The sequence below is a fragment of the Pongo abelii genome, chromosome 1 (genome assembly GCF_028885655.2).
Source record: "Pongo abelii isolate AG06213 chromosome 1, NHGRI_mPonAbe1-v2.0_pri, whole genome shotgun sequence".
Lineage (NCBI taxonomy): Eukaryota > Metazoa > Chordata > Mammalia > Primates > Hominidae > Pongo > Pongo abelii.
The window spans coordinates 82,605,607-82,629,423 of NC_071985.2; the positions used below are offsets into that span (position 1 = coordinate 82,605,607).

A 23,817-nucleotide genomic window follows, 5' to 3' on the forward strand; every position below is an offset into this window, starting at 1 on the left:
CTAGACTGTGGTTTTACGGCACGCTTTTGCAGGTTGTATCCTGCACAAAGGCCCCAGCTGAGGGGGAAGCAGGGGCTGAAACCCAGCCTGAGCTCATGCCTTTGTCCTGGTGTGAGCAGCATCACCCCAAAGGGCATCTTTCCTAAAAATGACACTTTATGGGTTGGTGGCACCTGGCTTTCGGGCCATTTCTTACTTCAGATGTTTTTGCTTCCTATGCATGGAATCCCAGAGAGGGCAAAAAGAGTGTGAACAGAGCCCAAGGGAGCCCTGGGCTGTGGGGGGCCCCACCGGTGGATGGACGGGGGAGCAGCCGAGCAGGAGCAGCATAGCGGAGGTTAGGAGTGGTTCGGCTGCGAGAGCACTGGGTTCTGAGCCAGTTGTGCACTTGCTGCACGTGGCCCTGGGCAGATCATTCTACTTCTCAGAGCCTTAGACCCCATCTGTAAAGCAAGGGCAATACTTCACAGATGGGAGTACAGATTAGCAAAAATGTCCACAAATCACTTAGCACAGTGCCTGACACAGCAGTGATCCTTTTAGGGCCAGTAGAAGAGGCATCCTCAAGCTCTGGTGGTCCTCATTGCATCCTCTCTGTGAGACTGGAATGTATCCTTGAAGAACAGCACAGTGAGTATCAAAATCAAGCACACTGTCTCTGCAGTGGGGCTGCATAGGAGCACATCCTCGTTCCATCACTATTTCATCGTGGACAAGGTGCCTCCCCTGTGTGGGCTGCAGGGTTTTCATCAGTAAAATAGAGAATAAAAATAGAACCTGCCTCCCTGGTTTGTAGGAAAAAATTCGAGTTAATACGTAAAAAGTACACAGAACACTATCCAATATATCAAACATTCGATAAATACTGGTTGCATTTTTTTTCTTTAGCTTCAAATATCAGTTGGTAACTACAGGTTGTTTTCACAAAAATAAAAGTTATAATTGTCAAATTACTTAATTTTATAAAATACGTTCAATTGTGGCATTTCAGCTAACTCTTGCAACAAGCCCTAGAGATAGGCAGGACACTCTTTATTTTTCTTATTTCATGGAGGAGGTTGGATTCCCAAATGGTTACCTTGGGCAAGTTTACACGTGTCAGACCCATTCCTTCAACCTAGCTCTGTCTCCAAGAATCCAGTGACCCCTCAACTGCTGGTGGCACATGGGTCCTTTGAAGAGATGTCTTCTCACTTGTTTTAAAGGTGCATCGTATAGAATTGGCAAGTGCCATGTGCTGGAAAACACCAGGTTTTCATGAGGAGCACACTCACATCTTTGAGGGCAGGCAGTATGAACTCTGAAGTCAAGCGGCAGCGTTCAAATCCCTGCTCAACCACTTAGCCGGGTGTCCTTAGGCAAGTGCTCCTCAAGAGGTTCCCCTCTGTGAATCAGGGATGCTGCCTAGGATAGATGTTGGTTATTAGTATTACTTAGTATCCATTCAGGTGTGGAACGTCCTGAGGCTGGTAAGGCTGGAGACCGCAGTTTGACAAAACAGCCGCTAGAGGTCCCCATAGAGCCGCATTGAACATCCAACTGGAAGGCTCTGCCCAGGACGGGAGAATCCCGTTTAATCCTCCTGTCTTGGGCCAGACCAGCTGCCCTGCTGGAACCGAGGGCCCCTCTTTGTCCTGATAAGCACTCTTCCTTCCCTTTAAGCTGGTGACCCTTCTAAGGGGCTGTCAAGGGCTAATGCTGAGACTCACAGTTTCCTGACCTTGAGTCCCCAGAAGTGGGCCCTCAGGTTTAATTCTGAGGCGAGGGGATGCAGGCCTATTCCAGTGGATTCCCAGGGGCCAGGCCGGGCTCTGTGAGGACTCCAGGTCAGGCTGTCTCCACCCTGGGCAAACTCAGGCGACCTTTTCTTCTTTCCCTTTTAGAAAAGACAAAAATGTAATCTGCATGAAGTCAGGGTGTCTTGGCAGACCCTGCAGGCCAGGAGCCAGACCCTCATATGGAAGGAACCCTGGACATGGGCCATCACTGCATGCCTGGGATGTGGCCCAGAGGCAGCACACAGCACAACCCTGTGGGGAGGTAACAGCTAGTGGAGCTGAAAGAGAAAGGGGCACTGGAGAAGCAGGAATCATTGTAAGAAAATTTAATTTCCAGCTGGAAGACATCTTGTGGAGACCATCTAGTTCAGCCCCTTCATTGTATAGCTGAGGACACCCAGGCCCAGAGAGGGAAAGTGATTTGGTCAAAGTCACACAGCAAGTAAAGGACAAAGCTGAGAGCAGATCCCAGGTTCGTGCATTCCCATAGCAGCTGCTTTCCACACACCCCACTGAGGGAAGACCATTTGGTCAAGTCAGAGCATGGGGGTGGGGGGTTTTAAAAAGCAGAGCTGAGGAACTTAGGAATACACACTGCTTAGCACATGGTTATTAGCTGGTCCTTCAGATGCCCCAGGGTCTCAGCGTTTGAAGCTTGCTCATTCCACAGGATAATTTTGTGTTAGCGCAGGTGCCCAGAAAATGCCTTTTTAAGATTTCTGAGAATAAACTCATCACCTCCAACAGTCCCAGGAATTGCAACTGTCTGTTCATAACGAATGAGAGGCAGGTGCATTAAATTCTGACCTAGTGCTCAAGAACTTTGGAAGGATAAAAAGAGGAAGCACACAGGTCCCTATTCTGGGAATGTGGGGCCTCCCTCACCTCCCCATAGGAGAGCTTGTCCACACCACCTCCTCTTTCCTCCTCTTCATCTCCCACGCTTTCCACCGAGACGGTGACCCCATTCCCCATGCTGGGTTCCAATCATTCCCGGAAGGATTTTTCCCAGAGCAGTTGCTGGCAAACATTTTACAGTCCTCTCCTCCTCTCTATGATGTAACATTTCCCAACACCTTCTATATACTAGGCACATAACCTACATCATCTTACTCATTCCTCCAACAAGACAGTACAGTAGGCATTGTTAGCCAATGTGGGACAAAAGATTTCAGATATTTATTAACTTGTTCAAAACATACAGCCAGCTAGTAGATGGAATTTGGAATTTGAACCTAGGTCTAACCTGTTCTAAAGCTCATGTTCTTCCACTACTGTGAACCAGCACCCAGAAAACTTGAGTTTTAGTTTTGATTCTACCAGCTTTGTGACCTTAGAAAAATAACTTAATTTTAAGTTTCCTAAACTACAAAATGGAAACTGGCTGGGCATGGTGGCTAACAGTTCTTGTAATCCCAGCACTTTGGGAAGCTGAGGCAGGCGGAGTTGAGACCAGCCTGGCCAACATGGTGAAACCCCGTCTCTACTAAAAATACAAAAAATTAGCCAGTTGTGGTGTGGGGGTCTGTAATTCCGGCTACTTGGGAGGCTGAGGCAGGAGAATCACTTGGACCTGGGAGGCAGAGGTTGCAATGAGCCAAGATCGTGGCATTGCACTCCAGCCTGGGCAACAAGAGCAAAACTCCATCTCAAAAAATTTTTTTTTAAATTTAAATAAATAAATAATTAAAATGGAAACTGTACACCAATATTGACAACTTTACTGAGTCATCAAGATTAAAAAGACAATATGGCTGGGCATGGTGGCTCATATCTATAATCTCAGCACTTTGGAAGGCTGAGGTGGGAGGATCCGTGAAGGCCAGGAGTTCAAGACCAGCCTGGGCAAAACAGTGAGACCCCTATCTCTACTAAAAAAAAATTAAAACATTGGCCGGGCATTGTGGTGTGTGCACCCATAGTCCCAGCTACTCAAGTGGCTGAGACGAGAGGGTAGCTTGACCCCAGGAATTTAAGGCTGCAGTGAGCTATGACTGCACCACTGCACTCTAGCCTGAGTGACAGTAAAACCCTGTCTCAAAAATAAATTTTAAAAAAGACAATATATTAATATGTGAAAATGACACACAAATGTAAGACACCCCCATTAAAGCAAAAAAGGTTCTTTTTCCAATGAAAGGGGCTTGGCTATCAATAGCAATATTTAGTAGGTTATATATAACTATAGTTGACCCTTGAACAACATGAGTTTGAACTGCATGGGTCCACTTATGCATGGATTTTCTTCTACCTGTGCCACCCCTGAGATGGCAAGAGCAACCCTCCTCTTCCTTCTCCTCAGCCTACTCAATGTGAAGATAATGAGGATGAAGACCTTTGTGATGGCCAGGCACAGTGGCTCATGCCTATAATCCCAGCACTTTGGGAGGCTGAGGTGGGCGGATGACCTGAATTCAGGAGTTTGAGACCAATCTGGCCAACATGGTGAAACCCCTGTCTCTACTACAAATACAAAAAATTAGCTGGGCATGGTGGCGGGCACCTGTAATCCCAGCTACTCGGGAGGCTGAGGCAGGAGAATTGCTTGAACCCAGGAGGAGGAGGTTGCAGTGAACTGAGATCACTCCACTGCATTCCAGCCTGGGCAACAGAGTGAGACTATGTCTCAAAAAAAAAAAAAAAAAAAAAAAAGAAAGACCTTCATGATGATCCACTTCCACTTAATAAATAGTAAATGCATTTTCTCGTACTTATGATATTCTTAATAACATTCTCCTTGCTTTAGTTTACTCTCCTGTTAAAACACAGTATATAATACATACAGCATACAAAATAGGTGTTAGTTGACTCTTTATGTTGTTAGTAAGGCTTCTGGTCAACAGTAGGCTATTAGTAGTTAAGTTTTTGGAGAATCAAAAGTTATATGCAGACTTTTTTTTACTGCGTGGGGTTCAGCAGCCCTAACTCCTGAGTCATTCAAGGGTTAACTGCAATTCATCTTATCCATTCATAGTATCTCTCTAATCTTACCCATGTCCCCAGCTTATTTTTTTGCCATCTTTCACAGAGGCTTTTGATATAAAATCTTTGTGCAGTCTTTTACTTTCATTTTTTTTTTTCTGGAGTGTTTGGACATTAGGTGTGTTTTTCCTCCTTAGTGTCTCACCAAAAAAAAGCCCCAAAATTATGTGGTTAATTTTTTAAAGGGCAATTAGTCTTTTGAGGGGTATGGCACACTAGGTAAATCTCCCATCAAAGTGGATTTGTGCCAGCTGTGAAGTTTGCAAACATGTCTTTAATAGCCATGCAATTTCAACACCTGTAATACTCAAGACCATTTCAATTCCAAGTTGCAGAATCAAAGTCAAATAACTTGAGAAAAAAGTTATTGGCTCGTGAGATGGAAAAGCCCCTGGGGCAGGCAGCTAGGCATGGCACGATCCAGGTTCTCAACAATGCAGCAAATGCTCTGCCTGTCTTTATGTCTCTTGCTCAGCTCTTCTCTGTGTTTCATTCCCAGGCAAGCTTCTTCCATCTGGTGAAAAAGATGGATACCAGGCGTGTCTGATCGTCCCAGAGGAAGAAGGGAGCATCTTTTCCAACAGCATTTCTGTGAGAAATGGGATCCTAAGGTGGCCTCCAAGATTGACACACCATGGTACAATCTTCATGATCGTAGGAAGAACCTGTGAATACGATGAGCTATCACTCCTGTGCTTATGTGGTTTTATATGGCAAAGGGAGAATGTTCTGGGTGGGCCTGACCTGATCAGGCAAATCCTCTAAAATCAGAATTTTCTCCAGCTGGTTCCAGAAGACTAAGTCAGAGAGATGCTCTCTGTTTGGGCCAGAAGCAAGCAAACATCCACATTGTGAACTGCCTATGGGGGCCACCTGGCAAGGAACTGCAGGTGTTTTCTAGGACCTGAGAGCATTCCCTGGCCAATCATTAGCAGGAAAACAGGAACTCACTCCTGTAACTGTGAGGAAATAAAATTTACCAACAACCAATGAGCTTGGAAGAAGACCCTGAGCCTCAAATGAGAACTGCAGCCCCAGCCAACACTGATTTCAGCCTTGTAAGTACCTGAGCAGAGAACTCAGCCATGCTGTATCAGGACTTCTGACCTACATTACTGTAAGATCATAAATGTGTTGTTTTAAGCCACTACATTTGTGATAGTTTGTTATGCAGCAATAGAAAGCTAATACAACTTCCAAAAATTCTACTGTGTAAGTCAGGATCCTTTGGTTGCAAGCAACAGAAATCAGCTCTGGATAGCTTAAGCAAAAAGGAAATCTGCTGGAACAGTGTTTGTATAGCCACAGAATATGAGCAACTTCTGGGATGGATCCAAGAAGGAGAAACAAACAAGGATTATGTCCAGGTCTTGTTTCATTCTGTTAAGATTTAAAGTCCAGGGGAGAAAGCAGCTGATTGACATTACCTGATAGCCTCATCAAGAGATTATAGTCAGCCGGCACGGTGGCTCACGCCTGTAATCCCAGCACTTTGGGAGGCCAAGGCAGGCGGATCACCTGAAGTCAGGAGTTTGAGACCAGCCTGACCAATATGATGAAACCCCGTCTCTACGAAAAATACAAAAATTAGCTGGGCGTGGTGGTGGGTGCCTGTAATCCCAGCTACTCAGGAGGCTGAGGCACAGAATTGCTTGAACCTGGGAGATGGAGGTTGCAGTGAGCCAAGATCGCACCACTGCACTCCAGCCTGGGCGACAGAGCGAGATTCCATTTAAAAAAAAAAAAAAAGAGAGATTATAATCGTGGAGAATAGTTGACTCTTCAAAGCAAAATTGATACTATTGCTAGAAGATGGGGGTCTTAATGCCAGGCCTGCAAAAACATCCCTGCATTAATATGTTCTTCCCCTAATCAGTTACAATGGCCAAGAAGACAGAATACTCTAATGGAGCAGGTCTAGTCATGTGATCATCCCTGAGCGCAGACAGGCTATGGGTTAGCTCCACTTGTACTGCATGGTCTGGCCAGGGTTAATATGGGGGTTGGGGGGAGGAAGGGATGCTGGGTGTAAATATAAGCATATAATGTCTATTATGGCATCCCGTTTACTGAGAATCAGAGCACTTCAGTTGCAGTCTGGACTCTGAAACTAGCTAATTCTATATCTTCAGTAAGTCATGTTACCTTTCTGGGTCTCAATTCTCTCATTTACTAAATAAAGGTTAGACTAAATGATTTCCAGTCCCCATCTAACTGGGACAATGGTCTGTGACTCAGTATTTAACACAAAGGTATAAATAACTGATAAGGCTTTATATATCTCTCAAGGGCATTTGCTTCTGAATGGAAGAAAAGTGTTCAGTCAGTGGTGTGCTGGGGCATACAGAATGAACTTTCATGTATAATGTCTGTCCCCACCACAGCCAATTTCAAGTTACCAATGATTTAACAACCAACTGGAAAAATTCCTGAAAATTTAACAGTTGGCTCTCATGTGCTGATATGAGCCAGTTCCCACACACTATTATTATAATTTTAGCCAAAAGAGTGACTCTCTAAGCATGTATTTTTGGGTGGATATTAGTAGGTGAGTGGAGAGGGTGTGTTTTAGGGATCAGAAATCCACTGAAATTACATTCTATATGCAGTCATATCCTAGGCCAGACTCAAAGTCAGCCAAATTCAGCTCAGATAAAGACTGGTGCTGGGCATGGTGGCTCACGCCTGTAATCCCAGCATTTTGGGAGGCCGAGGCAGGCAGATCACTGGAGCTCAAGAGTTCAAGACCAGCCCAGGCAACATGGTGAAACCATGTCTTTACAAAGAATACAGAAAAAAGTTAGCTGGGTGTGGCAGTACACGCCTGTGATCCTAGCTACTTGGGAAGCTGAGGTGGAAGGATCGTTTGAGCCCAGGAGGTCGAGGCTGCAGTGAGCTGTGATCATGCCACTGCACTCCAGCCTGGGGCAACAGAGTAAGACCCTGTCTCAAAAAAAAAAAAAAAAAAAAAAAAAAAAGGACCAGCAGCTACTGATATGTCAGTTTCCTCAGCCTCTACTCCCAGCCAGTGGGGGCTCCTTTAGGCTCTGCCCCCTCCTCCAGCTTTGGTCAGACATGAAAGAGTCACGGAACCCAAAGAGTCCATCAGAGCCATAAGATGTGGATCTGTGTGCAGGAGGTGGCAGGAGGGGTCCTTGCTTGGCCCAAATTTAGCATCTTAGAAGGCAGATTCTACCTGGGATTGTCACTAAAGGGATGCTTGGCCCTTTCTGCAAACCCATTCCCCTCTCTCCCCTCTCGATAACAGTAGTTGGGGTCATGCCCCCTCATTCCTTCAGTAAATTTTAACGGAGCACCTTTTATGTTCCAGGCACTGCATTCAGTTCTGGCCATTCAAATTGCCTAAGATATGGTCTCTAACCCCAGGGACTGAATTTCCCAGAGAGCATTTAAATTTTGTTTCCTGCTGCTCGCTGCCCCATCTGGTTTTCGGGTCAGGAATGATTTGGTCTCTCTCTCTCTCTCTCTGTCTCTCTCTCAAATTAAGTACCAACTATGTACTGGATGCTAAAGATTACAAAATGAATAAAACCCCATCCATGCTCTTGAAGAGCTTGGATTATCACTGTGTGAACATCTGTGTAAACAAATAACCAAGGCAAAAACGGACAAGTGTTTTTTAATGGAGCACTAAACAGTATGCGATGGACATAGCTAATAGGTTTAGTAGGTGTGAGCCAGGCTTCACAGTGAAGGGATATTTACGCCTTGGCTGAGAACAAGCTCCTGGGGTGGGGAAAGGAGGGAAGGGCCTTCAGGCAAAAGGATTCTTGTGAGCCAAGGCTTGCGGTCACAAAAGGAGTGACTCATACACAGGCTATGACTGGGGAAACCTCGGGTTGAGGCTGAAGAGACAAGGCTCCACCGAGGTGTTTGGCTGGGATCCTGCCAGTGGAAATGCACTTTGTGAGGGAATAGCCTGTGTGGGCCTCCAGCTGCTTGCCAGCCTTGGACCAGTCAGCTGAAGGGAGGCACAGGGCCTGGGTCAACATGCTGGGGTCTCAAGGGCTGGGGAAGTGCTTCCCCTCACAGGGGTCTTGGGAGAGGCTCTCTCTGGACACCCCAAGGGACAGAGACCAATCCTCTTTTTTGTACTGTTTTCTCTGATGATCAGGAGCCAGGGAATTGCGAGGCTCAGTGCCAAGTCCCTGTTGCCTAGAAGGAGCTGTTGTAGAGAAACAACCCCAGGGAAATCTGAAGCCTGGGAGGGCCCCTTGGGAGCAAGTGGTTGTGGGAAGAGACCCAACTCACCTGAAGCACGATGGCGCCTCACAACAGCCTCTCCTCTAGGTGCAGACAAAACTTTCCCACTAAATTCTGATGAATCGACCCAAAGAGCAAAAAGGGGTATTTATTGGCTCCTGTGACTGACAAAAGGGCAAAATGGGAACCATCCTTCTCTTCCTGTCTCTGGGCTCTGCTTCCCTCTTGTTGGCCTCATCCCGTCAGGCTCTCTCCTGGTGGGAAATAGACGGCCTCCACTGCTGCAGGCTGCACTACCCCATGGTCCCCATTCTCCACGGGAAAATGGTGCCCGTTTCCCTGGAGTTCCAGCAAGAATCTTGAAAAGGGCTCTCATGGGCCCTCCCTGAGCCAGTCTTTGTAGACAGCAGGATATGATGCCTGATTGGCTGTCACAGGGTCCATGCCCACACCTGGAGCCAGCCAGCGGCATACATCCCGCTCCGTTAAGGGAATATGTGCTCCCCTCCAAGGGAAATGAGGTTGCTTCCAAAAAAGGGAGGGGAAGAGATGCTGGACAAGTTAAAATAATTACTTCACCAGCATTACTTATTTGAAGAATTATGAGAATTTATTTAGCACCAACATCTTCCTCTTACCACACGGCTGCTTATGTTCTGCTTGGCCCTACACTTTGAATTGTTCCTGCTTGTAGCTGTAGCCATTTGGCTTCCATCAGTTCAGTCCCAGTCTTGAGCCCCAATCCCTTCCCTCACACCTTGTCTTTACATTTTCTTTATGCTACCCAATTTTCCAGTCAGGCCCTCAGTGGCAGGGGCCCTTTTCTCTAATGACAATGACAACTTTTCCAGCTAAAAGCTCCATTCACCAGCTTCTGGGTTTCCCTTGCTGTGCTCTTCCTGAGAGGAAGTTGGGGCATCCTCCTACGTAGTATTAGACTTCCTGCCATCCTGAATGTTACCATCCACCCTCCTACCCATTCATCCATCCAGCCACTCACTCACTGAGTCACCCAACCATCCATCCATCCATTCATGCATGCATGCATCTATCCATCTATCCATCCACCCACCCACCAAAATATATCAGGAAGCAGGGATTCAATTATGAGGAAGAGCCGGAGCTTCCCCCATGAGAAACTTACAGCTGCAGGTCACCATATTCTATCCAGCTTCCTCTCAGCTCCAGCTCCGGGCCTTGCCTGCATGCCCCTCTGCAAAGCGTGAGCCTCATTCTAGTTGCCAACCCCATCCCACTGCACACACCAGGGCAAGGCTGGCTGCCGTGGACAGTCATTGTTCTATATATGCCCAGAATCCTTTCCCCTCATTTCTTCTATTATAAATGATTCTGCTAAGGCTGTTAACCAGAGTTTTCCAGCTCCAAGCTCGTCTTGACCCCCTGGAAGCACTGGTTTATCCAAAAAGTGGGCATATGGCCCAAGGTGAGCCAATTAGGGCAATTCCTGAGATTGATATGGGGATATTGAGTATTTTGGTTATCATTTGGTATGTCACAATCCTCCCAAACTCAGTGGCTTAGAACAACAACCGTTTTAGTTCATGATTCTGTCAGCCAGCAACCTATGCTGGACTCAGTTAGGCAGTGCTTTATCCAGTCTCACCTGGTGTCACCCACGTGGCTGCAGTTCTCTGTTGGTTCAGCTGGGTCTGGATGATGTAAGAGAGCCTTGCTTGTCTGGAAGTCAGTGCTGGCTGTCAGCTGTGCCGCGTGTCTCCAGTGGGTTAATACAGGCTTCTTAGTGTGGAGACTGGATTCCCAAAGCAATAAGAAATATGGCAAGTTCCAATGTGCAAATGCTGTATAAGTCTTTGAGTTTTTTAAGATGAGAGAAATAACATGCTTGTATACAGATAGGAATGATCCAGTTTAGAGGAAAATACTGACATGCAGGAGAGAAAAAAGAGAATTTCTGGGGTACTGTCCTTGGGAAGCAAAGGAAGACAGAACCCGGTGGAGAAGTTGATAGCAATCTGATATGTATTCATTGTAATTTTAATTTTGATTTTTTCCTACTATGAGTGATTTTGGTAATTTTTCATTCATTTGACAGCTATGTGTTACTATTTTTTCCCCATGAACTCTCTGTTCAAGTCCTTTTCTCATTCTTTTAACGTTGTTTTAAACTCCCGTCAGCTTGAACATTTCACGAGGGCAAGGATTTTGTCTATTTAACTCTCAGTTATATCTTCAGTGTACAGTACCATGCTTGGCACCTGATGAACACTTGAAAATTATTTGCTAAAACTGAATAATGTTTAGGTGCTCTTTATGTATTAAGGAACTAAGCCCTTTGTCACAGTGCTGCAAGTACCTTTTCTTAGTTTGTGGTTTGAAATCTGTTACAACAGATTAATTTAGATTTTGTAGAATTTCCTGTAAGTAGAATCTTTCAATATGTACTCTTTTTTCCTGGCCTCTTTCACTCAGTATATTGATTTTGAGATTTAGCCATGTTGTGTGCACTAGCAGTTTATTTCTTTTTATTGTTCAGTATTATTTCATTGAATGGATATACCATAATTAGTTTATCCATTCATCTGTTGATAAATATTTGGGTAGTTTTCTGGTAGTTTATTACAAATAAAGCTGCCATGAGTGTTGATGTACAAATCTTTATATGGACATATATATATATATATATATTTTTTTTTTTTTCTCTTGGTTAGATACATGAGTGCAATGGCTTGATCATATGGTGAGTGTATGTTTAACTTTCTAAAGAAACTGCCAGATCTTTCAGAAATTGTTGTACCATTTTACATTTCCCCCATCAGCGTATGAGAGTTTCAGTTCTTTCATATCCTGGGCAACACTTGATAACGATCAGTTATTTAATTTTAGCCATACTAACTGGTATGTAGTAGTATCTCATTGTGGTTTTAATTTGTTTTTCTTTAATTATTAATGATGTTTAGCATCTTTTCACATGCTTATTGGCCATTCATTTATCTTCTTTTGGGAATTGTCTATTCAAACTTTGTGCCCATTTTCTTATTGAGTTGATTACCTTACTATGGAGTTAAAATAGTTCTTTACATATTCTGGATATAAGTCCTCCGTCTGATGTATGTGTTTGGAAATAATTTCTCCTACTGGCTTCTTTTTCATTTTCCTACTGCTGTCTTTCAATGAACAAAAGCAAAAGCTTTTAATTTTGATGAAGTCCAATTTACCAATTTTTTCTTTTATGGTTTTTACTTTTTGTGTTCTATCACAAATATTTTTCTCCTATGTTTTATTCCAGAAATTTTATAGTTTTGGGTTTTACATTTAGGTCTACGAACCATTTTAGATAATTTTTGTGTATGGTATGAACCGAGGGTCAATTTTTTTTCCATGTAGATATCAAGTTGTTCTACCACCATTTGTTGAAAAGACTACTATTTCCTGCTGAATTTTTCTTGTACCTTTATTGAAAACCAATTGACCATATATGTTTAAGTCTATAGTACCCTAAGTACTGTATGATAATTACACCCCTTTTATTGTTTGACATCTGGCAGGGTTATTTCACTCTCTTTACTCTTCTTTGCAAGAATTTTCCTGACTATTCTTGTGTTTGTTTTAGCATTATTTTTGTATTGAGATATAATTCATATAACATAAAATGTGTCATTTTAAAGTGTATACTTCAATGGTTTTTAGTATATTCACTCTGTTGCACACCATCACCACTGTCCAATTCTAGAACATGTTCATCATCTCAAAGGAACCCTCATAGCTATTGAGTTAGTCCCAATCCCCCACTCTCCCCATCCCCTGGCAACTACTAACCTGCTTTCTATCTCTATGAATTTGTTTATTCTGGACATTTTATATAAATGGAATCATACAATGTGTAACCTTTTGTGCCTGGCTTCTTCCGCTTAGCATAATGTTTTCAAGGGTCATCCCAGTTGCAGCATGTAACAGTGCTTCATTCTTTTTGATGGCCGAGTCATATTTCATTGTTTGGATACAGCGCATTTGCTTATCCATTCCTAGTTGTGACCATTCGAATTGTTTCCAGTTTAGGGCCACTATGAATAATGCTGCTATGAACATTCCTTTACTAGTTTTTGTGTGAGCCTAGGTTTCCGATTCTCTTGGGTATATATCTAGGAATAGAATTGCTGGGTCACATGATACTATGTTTAACTTTTTGAGGAACTGCCAAATTGTTTTTCACAAGGGCTTCACCATTTATATAACACACAAAAAATGTATGAGAATTCCAGTTTCTCCACATCCTTATCAACACTTGTATTGTCTGTTTTCTTATTTTAGCTATCCTAGTGGGTGAGAAGTGGTATCTCACTGTAGTTTTGATTTGTATTTCCCTAATGACTAATGATGTTGTACATCTTTTCATGTGCTAATTGGCCATTTGTATGTCTTCTTTGGAGAAATGTCTATTTACATCTTTGGCCAATTTTTAATTGGGTTACGTTTTTTATTATTGAGTCATAGGGGTTATTTGTATATTCTGAATCCTAGACCCTTATCAGTATATTTACAAATTTTTCTTTCATTCTGTGGGTTGGGTTGTCTTTTCACTTTCTTTGTTCTTTCTTTTGTCTTTCTTTGTCATCATATTTTACGATTTCTTGTGAACAAAGTATTTTCTAGAGGACAAGCATTGTAAGTATTAACATCGGAATCAGTGAAAACAATCAGTATAGATCAAGTTTTTAAGTGATACTTTCTCAGAAATGTATGTGTACAGGTCATTGAAGATTATCTATAAGCAATTGGTCTTGGAAAAGCAAATTTTTGAAGAACTCTCTTGCCCTGTGAGAGTGATCTAATATGAATGAATAAAATATATTTCTGTAGTTGAACTGAAAATAGGTACTTCTCTGTTGTTGAATTCTAATAATTTTATTCTCTTTAAAAATTTACATAGAGTACAACTACCAGTGTTCTTTTGAACTTGCTATTTTCTCAAAATTCACATAGCTATCCCAATAACATTCTTAAAGACTTAAGCATAGTACTTTTATAAAGCCTCTTCTTTCAATATGTCTCCTAAAGTCCCCTTATAAAATGTCTTCTTTTAAAACAGCCGTCTTTGTAATACTTTATGATGCAGAGTTTTATTTATGTATGTTGGTTGTTTCAAGCCACTTCACATAATGGTGGTTCTATGATCAATGTGGCAAGAGTCAATATAAGACAATGCAAGTAGGACCACTAGTTATGTTGAAACTCAGACCCTTTGAGGATGCAAAAGAGAACCAGCAAGTATGCATCCTTCAAGCTGAGTAAAAGCTAAACAAACATACATCGGATAGAAACAAACAACAATGAAATCCTTATGGCTTTGTTGATCACTGTGGTGTTTAATTGACTCTATTTTAAGACTTTTCTACACTTAGCCCTCTCTCCCTACTCAAGGTGCAGCAAATCACTTTCTTGTTAATAATGCATGTCTGGATCTTATCTTGGCTGTGTCCGTATTGCAGTCAATGGTTCAAGTCCTCAAGGTCACTGCCAGCACCCTGGCACATGGGGGCCATCTGCTGTCTTTGTTGTCCTGTTGACTGCTAAAGAACTCAGACTAACAATGGTACTACCCACATTCATGAGTTACTTGTTGCATGTTGTCATCTGTTGCCTTTCAAGTCTTTTCTGGACTCTAATGGTTTTTTGTTTGTTTGTTTGTTTGTTTTGTTTTGTTTTTGGTCTGGAACCCAGAAGACATTTATCTAATAAAATATATTAGGTGATAATTTCCTAAGAATTATTTCAACAGATTTAAACATTTTTTCTTTAACATGGGTGAGTCAAAATCACTTACACTATACAAAAGTTAAGCTTGTTTCCATCACCACTTTTCAGATATGTCTCTTTTCAGATATTTTCAGATATGTCACTTTTCAGATATTTCCATGTCCATGGGGAACTATGCACCCTAAGGTCCTCCACATGTGGGAGGGGAGAATCTGTTCAGGAACTCTCTGAAGTCAGTATTCATCAAGAAATGGGTATTTGGGATGATCACACCACATGAGCATTTCTAAGAAGCAGACATTTTCACTCCAGGCTTCAATGTCCTTGATTCAGTGAGAGAAAAGTCAAAGGCCTGAAGGTTTTCCTTGATCTTTTCAGGATTAAAGCTTTTAGGAATGATAACCACCCCTTGGTGGATGTTGAAATGCAAAATAACTTGAGCTGTGATCTTATTGCACCTTTTTAGAAGTGCATCTTTTAACGAAGGTGGAGAAGACATATTTGTCCAGGTTGGATTCCTAGTGGTCCCCAAAGGGCTATATGCAATCATGACAATGTCATGTTGTTGGCAAAATTTCAAAAGTTTTGGCTGGGTGTAATATGGGTGGCACTCAACCTCATTGCTGACTGGCTTGGATTTGAGTCCTGGGTTGTTCTGGATGAGTTCCAGCTGGCCTGCTATTAAAACTGGATACTCCGAGGGATTTCACCAAGCCAGCATCTTTACAAGCTTCCGAAGTCTCCCAAGTGGCACACAGATTTGACTTATGATATAACCATTTGCCATTCTCACCTATAGGGTAGATTTCATCTTCTGGCTTAGGGGCCATGGATATTTCAATGATGTAAAGATCCACACAATCTAGCTGGAGGACCTTGAGCATCCTCTCTAGGCTTGGGCAGACCAGCTCTGGGTCGTGATTTGTAGCCCACAGTTTTCCACAGTAGAAGATATCCTTCCTCTGCACCTTTCCTTCTGCTATTTCCCCCCTGATGGCCTCCCCAGCTGTGTCTTCATTCTGGTATATGTAGGCTTCATCAGTGTGTCAGCACCCCAGACCAATGACAACCTTCACTGATGAAGACTCGGACTAAATGTAGAGACAGACTACTTGGGCTGTAGTGACATCTCTACCTACCACTACTTGCTGTGTGGCCATGAGTAAGTCATTGGCCCCCTTAGGGGTCAATTTAGGCTCTGAGTAGGTACCAAATCTGATGACGGGAATGCTGTTTCCATCACTTAGAGGTATGCGGTGATTTGCAGGACTCACTTTCTTCATAGTGTCCTTTGATGCACAAAAACTTTTAATTTTGATGAAGTCCAATTTATCAATTTTATATTGGATTGCTGTGACTTTGGATTATTGGCTATTCTTGTACATTAATTTTTTTCATATCAATTTTGGAATCAGCTTATCTTGTTCTAAAACTTTTTGTTGGTATTTTCAATGAAATAGATTGATTAATTAAGGGAGAATGGTGGTCTCCTTAAAAGAGAGCTTCCTATCAAAGAAGGGTATGCCTTTCCATTTACCCGTCCTTTCAGTGTCCTTCAGCAATGTTTTAAAGTTTGTTTCATATAGATATATTACAATTTTTAGACTAAGTTTATGTCTAGGTTTTAATGTTTTATTATTGTAAATTACTCTGATGTTTAAATGTTGACAACTAACACAAGTGTTTAAAATACTATATGAGCTACAGTATTTCAAACTATGATCCAAATTCAGGCCAAGTTCAGATCTGCAACCTCAGATCTACTCCAGCTCTTTGCTTTATTGATAAGGAAGCTGAAGTCTAGAGATGTTGAGTGACTGACTCAACGCCACACAGCAAGTAGGTGGTAGGTAGAGATGTCACTAAAGCCCAAGGAATCTGTCTCTACTTTTGTCTTGGACTCTAATCCAGGGTTCTGTCATTTTGCCAGCCACCATAAAATATTTGAGAGTCTAGGAAAACAGCAAATGTTCTTACATCCATTGAGAACTTGTATTTGCCTAGAGATGGACTTTACCAATCAAGATAGGAATTAGATAAGAATTATTTTTTTAAAAAAGGAACATTAAAACAATGGTCAAATGAGAGAAAAAGCAAAATTCAGACAGACAGATACATACACACACCCCAAACCCTCAAACCTCCAGGGCTTCCTGCCTGTGAACCGAAAGGGGGAGTGAGAATTTCTTGGCCCTGTCGGCAGGTGCTTTCTCAAAGGCCCCACAGTCCTCCACTTCCTGGGGAGGTAGCAGCAGAATAAAACCAGCAGAGACTCCTTTTCTCCTAATCGTCCCGGCCACTGCTGCCTCAGCCTCTGCCTCCCAGCCTCTTTCTGAGGGAAAGGACAAGATGAAGTGGAAGGCGATTGTCACCGCGGCCATCCTGCAGGCACAGTTTCCGATTACAGGTAGGGCCGACGTGTCGATGGCAGGGAACTTCTAGAAACTCTTTGTGTATGTGTAGGGGAGTGGGCGTGGGTAGTGGAGGGTGGTGAGGGGCTGGGGTCTCCTTCGAATCCTGCCCTCCTGAAATCAATGGGCAAGTGAGCAGTGAGGGGTCCGGCCCGGTGCTGGCATCTGCTCCATCACAGCCGAGTTGGGCATCAGTTCAGAGCCAGCTGCTAGAAAACACAGCTCCTCCAGGTACAGATTTTTCAAGTGATAAGAGAGGAAGGAAGAAGGAAGCAAGAGAGCAACGGAGGCAGGCCCAGCGTAGAGAAACGGAGAGGGAGTGTTTCACAGAAGCTGGACAGGATCGGAAATTGTCAGCCAGGCCATGTTTTGTGCTGCGACGTTCTAGTCCCTTCGGCTTCTTTCACCCTCTGGCTGGCTCCCTCACTCAGCCCCTTTCTTTCTTCCTTTGCCAACAAAGAAGATTTTGTTGGTCAGTCAAGCTCATGGCCTGAAACACTCCAATGAGCCCGGGAGTAAGTGGGGTAACCAAGGAGGAAAGGGGCACGGGCAGGAAGCACCGGGCGGCAGCCTCCACAGCGCCTTCGCCACCTCATGGCCAAGCGTCCGTGTCTAGGCTCAGCCTTGTCATGGCTGTCCCCACACCCACGCCTGGGGCTGCCGGGTGACGCACCATCCCAGGCTCCGTGACTCACCCCAACCTGCCCCTTAGGTGGCCGTCTAGCCCAGCCAGAGGGCCCGGCGTTGACAGAACACGGGGCAGATGAGACGATGTGCGTGGTTAAGTCACCACCACGAGCAGCGCCCAGCCAACAAGAGCGCTTGCTCCTCATCTCATTCCCGTTCGTGGGAGCCCAGCTTTGCTGCAAGCCTTTAGCTTCCACCATGTTTTCTAGCCCAGGTAACGAGGAAGAAAACCAGTGAAGAGGACAAGACAAACTGCTCAGGGGGATGGGCCTCGTGGCATCTTCCTGAGAAGCGGGGCAGGCTGAATTTCAATCTAAAGAAACAGGGAAGGTGGAGCAAGCAAATGTCCTCGGCCCACCTGATTGCTCCTGGCAGCTCACCTTGGTGTGGGAATTTGTTTAGGGGCCCTGTTGGGAGGGCGGGAGAGGCCATGGGCACTTCTGCTCCCACCCGGGAGCCGGGCACAGCCGGGCCAGCGCCTCGGGGGATTCTGAGGCCTGTGCAGCTGCAGGGGTTTCTGTCAGGTCACAGCTGTTTTCTCAGAAGAGCCTTGTGGGGTCTGAGTCACACACACAGTGTGGCAGAGTGAGGGTGCCTGAGCTTGCTCAGAGCAGCACATCCTTGTGTGCTGGGGACAAGGGGACCCAGAACGCTGGAATTTAGTGACTTCAGGGGAGACAGCCAAGGGCAATAACTCCAGCCTCTGAGCTTCAGGCTTGAGACACCGCACCAGGGAGCTCATATAACCTTTCAGGGTCTTTACTTGCAGTTTCCTCACTGGTCCATTTGTGTTCGGCTTGTAGAGACCAAGGTAGGCGCAAAGTGAAGTTAGGAAGAAAAATGAAAGGCTGCTGGGTGGCGGTGGCTGCCAAGCGTGGTAAACAGAACCCCACCCAGCAGACAAGATGGGGGCTGTGCCCCATTTCCACAAATAGGGGGCAGGAGGAGAAAACTGCACATTGGCTGGATTTTTTGCTTCTCAGTGCCACTTCCTTTGCCTCTGTGGAGACTGATATTTTAGCTATTTTAGATAAAGCTAATAGACAAAAGTTTTTCCAAGTATCCTAACCCAGAAACGAGGTACAGTAAGGCAAGGCGCGACTCAGAGAGGCCTCGACACCGAGGGCTGCGATGGTGCTTGTGCTGCCTGAGGGGACACCTCCACAGCCTCCCCGGAGGAAAGGCCGCTCATAGAATTTCAGTTAGGTCTTCTCTCTCTTCTTGCTCAGTTAAGTGACCCACTGCATACACCCCTTTTTAAATGTCTACTTTTTACTAAGCTGTTACATTTGCATTTCTTTGGAAATGCCCAGATTATTAGGATCAAAGCAAGTGATGACCTGGTCTGTCCACATGAGGAGGTCTCCCTGAGAGAGAATCTACCAAGATAGTCACCAGGGCTTGAAGCCAGAAGAACCTAAGATGGCGTGCCTAGTGGCATGAGCAGACTTGTGCCTGCAGAGAGCCCTCAGTGCCTCTAACTCCCTACTCTGCAGTAGCCAAGAATGCACCTGGCCGTCAGTGTGGTCTTTGTCTTTTATCAGTGAGGAGATGCAGCTCTGACATGCAGCCTTGGGAAATGCAAAGCTTCCAGGCTTGTGAGCGGCTCTGCTTTTAGGAAGGTGGCTGGACGTGGTAGAAAGAGCCAGGCTAATCTCAGGTGGTGTCCCAGTGCTGCCGCTTCCTAGCTGTGCAACCTTAGGCAAGTTACTTAACCTCTCTGGGCCTCAGTTTTCTCACCTCTAAAGAAAGACTTATAATACCTTCTTTGCAGAGATGTGACAATGAGAAGTAATGTAATGTGTCCAATACATAGTAGACAGCCAATAAGTAAAAATTGTATTTACTATTACTATTATTACATCTTGGACTGTCTTCTTGTTCTCAAAACCCAGAAACAGGAGATGGAAACCCATGGCTGGGATTCTTAATTTGCTTTCAATGTGTTATAAAGCAGCAGTGGGCATTTTTTCCATCTGTTGCAATCCAACTCATCCCTCTTCTGATTTCTGGGCACACCCATACCAGCACAGAAACATAGCAATGATAGCAGGAGTAGGCCCGATAGCGAACAAGGAGCAAAGCTCTGGCTGGTCATAGGATGACTGTTACACCCACCATTTTCATTTTTTAAAGATACTTACTCTGTAGGGGACTATTCTCCTGAAGTAAAAACATGTCTGAAAAAATATATGCAAGATGGGGGCTGTGCCCCATTTCCACAAATAGGGGGCAGGGAGATTGGCTGGATTTTTTTACTTCTCAGTGCCACTTACTTTGCCTCTGTGGAGACTGACATTTCAGCTATCTTAGATGAGGCTAATAGACAAAAGTGTTTCAAAGTATCACTTTGAAAGGAATTAGAAACAAAATCCACCCAGTCATCACTGGTCCGGGTGGCCACCTAGATCCTGAAGCCAAAGGACTATTGCGGGTGCACAGTGACTGAGTATCTAAATGCAAACTTCTTGAACACTAAATCTTTGCTAAAATTGCTGGGAGGTGAATGTGAGGCAAGCTTTTAAGTGATACCAGTACAAATTTTTCACCAATGGCATTTTCACCATCAGATTGTTTCGCCCTCCAATCGCCTAGCTCTGCTCATCCAAATGAGCTATTTCATTTTTCAATTTTAGCATTTCTGAGGCTTACTAGCCTAGAGATCACATCTGCTGCTGCTAAGCATCCCTCAGAAACGGTCGTGGGGAGCTCTGGCTTAGGTGAATAACCACTGCTGTATTTAATTTTAAATTCTTTGTATTTTTGCTTTTGTTCTTTAAAAAAATACATGTAATTGTTATTGGATATACACTTTTCCAGTCAAAAGTATACCCAGCATTGTGTCTTGTGCTTTATTTAGAAGGGTCCAGTTGCCCTGAGGGAACTCTCTTAGGTTAGAGTTGTCCAAACACGCACTTTGGAAATTGTTTCTCCCAAGCCTTATTTATCTAAGGCTTAGGACCTTATATAGGTCAGATAATTGATTTAATAAATACCGGAAATAGTTCAAAATAAATTTCTTAGCTCTGCTTGGGCCAAGGCTAATTTTTATTAACACTAAAGTGTTCGTCACTTTGAACAAACATTCAATTTGGTTAAAAAAAAAAATTAAACCGGTCATTAGACCTGTTAATCAAAACAAAATGATCGCTTTAGTCAGCGCATGTACATAGTATGTCTTCCGGTCTAAAAAACAACTTTAAGATCCCTGAAAACAAAGACGCCCCTGTCACGCTCACAGCTCTACCCAGCACTTAGCATGGTACCTGGAGCAGAGTCAATGTGCAATAATTATCAATAAGAATTGTTGGATGCACTTTGGGAGGCCGAGACGGGTGGATCACCTGAGGTCAGGAATTTGAGACCAGCCTGGTCAATGTGGTGAAACCCCATCTCCACTAAAAAATGCAAAAAATTAACTGGGCATGGTGGCGCGTGCCTGTAGTCCCAACTACTTGGGAGGCTGAGGCAGGAGAATTGCTTGAACCCGGTAGGCGGAGGTTGCAGTGAGCCGAGATTGCACCACTGCACTCCAGCCTGGGCAACAGAGCAAGATTCCATCTCAAAAAATAAAATAAAATAAAATAAAATAAGAATTGTTTAATGAATTAAAAGGTGAGTGAATGAAGGAACTCTAGATGTTTTCATATGATTAAATTAACTTTAATGGTTTATTTGGTGGGTATATTGAATTGGCATTGTTTGGACCTTTCCTGTAGAGAACGTAGTATTAAACAATGTTATTTTAAAAACAAAACAAAAACCAGAAATTAAACCAGTGGAGGGGACAGGGCAGTTTGAGTGATTAGAATTATTTGAAATGAGTTGTAAGGATGGTTTAAGATAAAACCCTGCCATTATTAAAGTTTTCTGGTTGGACCATATGAAATTTCCACTATTTGTTTATTTCAGATCTACAAAAAGGATAACTTCATATGATTCAACTAACATTATAACTAAAAATAAAGAAATATGCTCATTTTTTCTGATTAGGCTTTAACACTGGAGAAAAGTGGAAAATAAGCAAGGCTAACACTGTTGGAGATTGTTAACTAATGAACTAAAAATAAACTAATGAAAGGCATCAAGTAGAAAAAGACTGGATTATAGTATAAATCACAGTATCCAATCACCCAGTTTCCTCAAAATATAGAAAGAAAAAAAGCAAGATACTTACTATTAGTCTGGTTTGATCCAGGTTACTAAATAAATATTTCAGGTAGCCAACATTTTTCTGTTCTCTTAGTTTGAGATATTTTAATAAAGATATAAAAATCACTGACGGAAGTTAAAATTTAATTAAAATTTTTTCAAAATTCCTAACAAGCCGGCCCAATAATATTGCATTCTCACTTCTTTATATTCCAATCCAACATTTTTTACAAGTATAAAAAATTTTACTATCTTTTTATAGTTATCATAAAAACATAAGTCATATCATAATCAAAACGTAAAACATCATAAAAAACAGTTTCAAGTGCTTTTTTTCTTAATATTTTATTGTAAGCATTGTTTTCATGTTTAGCCTTTGTGATTGTTTTTAATTGCTATGTAAGCTTCCATAGCATCCATGCATCGTATTTTCTTCACTATTTCCTTATTGTTGTACATTTGGACTATTTCTGATTTTTGTTATTTTAGCTAATCCTACAATAAAATCTTTACATATGTAGCTTTTGTTACTTTCTTGGGCAAATCCAGGAATGACATTTGAAAGAATAGGTTAAAGTAAAACAGCATTTTGCAGGATACTCTAGATTTCTGTTGAAAACAATCCCATCAAGGAAAGAAAATGTTTCTCTAACTCTCTGTGACCATCTCCAAGCCTTTGTGTCTTCTCTGGAGCAGGCACTATGGTGGAAGGAGAGGAGGCTCTGGAGCCAGAAGTCCTGAGCAGCCTTCCCCTCCCCACCTCAGAGCCCTGTTCTTCCTCTGTGAGATGGCGGCAATGGTGCCTCCTCACGCAGGGGACTGTGGAGCGGAGATCTGATTCGGAAGTGCCTAAACACAAAAGGCACTTGGAAAGCCAGAACTATTAGCATGCGTGCCTCAGTTTCCCAATCTGCAAAATAGAATATCATTTTCCCAATGCAATAATGGGGGAACACTGGACTGACATGCTTTTTTTTCTTCCTCTGTCATTGCATTGCAGCGTATACTTGGGCAGAAATTTCTCTCTAGGCTTTAGTTTTAGCATCTGAGATAAGAAATTATGAGAGGGTTGAACATCCCTTTTAGCTACAAAATGAATTGTGTTTGGTCTTGAAATTACAAAGTTTTAAAGAACATTTAATGACTCAGCCCCGATCCTTACCCCACCCCACAGGTATTGGCTCTCAGAATTCAGAGCCTGAACTTCCTTCTTCCTTGCCTCTCCAAATACTTCTTAAATCTGGGCTCTCACCTTATCACAATATTTTTAACGTTCTAAGTGGGAGCCTCTGCTGTGAAAAATCCAAGGACAAAGTCCATCCCTTCTGCTTGTGCGTCGGCTGTAGATTTATTGGGGGCCGTGCAAGGACTTCGGTTGGTGAGAATGGGCTTAAAGAGAAAGCAAATTACTGCCCGAAGCAGCCAAATTGCAGTGGTGAAAATGTTAGGCATTTGCACTGTCCACTTTGCTTGCCTGTTTTGATTTGTGCTACTCAGCAACTAATTTTCAGGCTCAAGGAGAAAAGAATAAATAGAAAGCATTAGAACAAAGACAAGCAGGACCCTTGCCAGTCCAGACTGCCGTTCTCTGAGTGCAGCCATCCCTTTATAGGGATGCGTTTCCATGCCTTTGTTTACTGGATCCTCATAACCATCCTATGGCAAGTAGCAGAAAAAGTAGCAGGATTTATCTCTTCTCATAAATGAAGAAAGTGAGGCTCATAGGTCTGGTGACTTGCCTACGAGCAGAACCAGGCCGCAAGCACAGTTTCTTGGGGCCCTTGTACAGGGTCTGCACCTTGAACAGTGTGCAGCCACTCGCCCAGGTCCGTGCACCGTCATATACC

At 43.3% G+C, this 23,817-nt stretch overlaps 1 protein-coding gene and 1 pseudogene across 2 annotated transcripts in view; one reads left to right on the forward strand and one right to left on the reverse strand.

Annotated features, from left to right (window-relative positions):
* Positions 1-14,822: 14,822 nt before the first annotated feature.
* Positions 14,823-16,003, reverse strand: LOC100460075 (aldo-keto reductase family 1 member D1-like; annotated as a pseudogene).
* Positions 16,004-16,948: 945 nt separating this feature from the next.
* The window catches only part of CD247 (CD247 molecule), an 87,491-nt gene continuing 80,622 nt past the window's right edge, over positions 16,949-23,817 (forward strand). For both annotated transcript variants that reach the window (XM_054525995.2, XM_054525998.2), the window contains exon 1: positions 16,949-17,127. In XM_054525995.2, the coding sequence (XP_054381970.1) occupies positions 17,070-17,127 (58 nt within the window). In that variant the 5' untranslated portion in view covers positions 16,949-17,069. The remainder of the gene's footprint in view (positions 17,128-23,817) is intronic.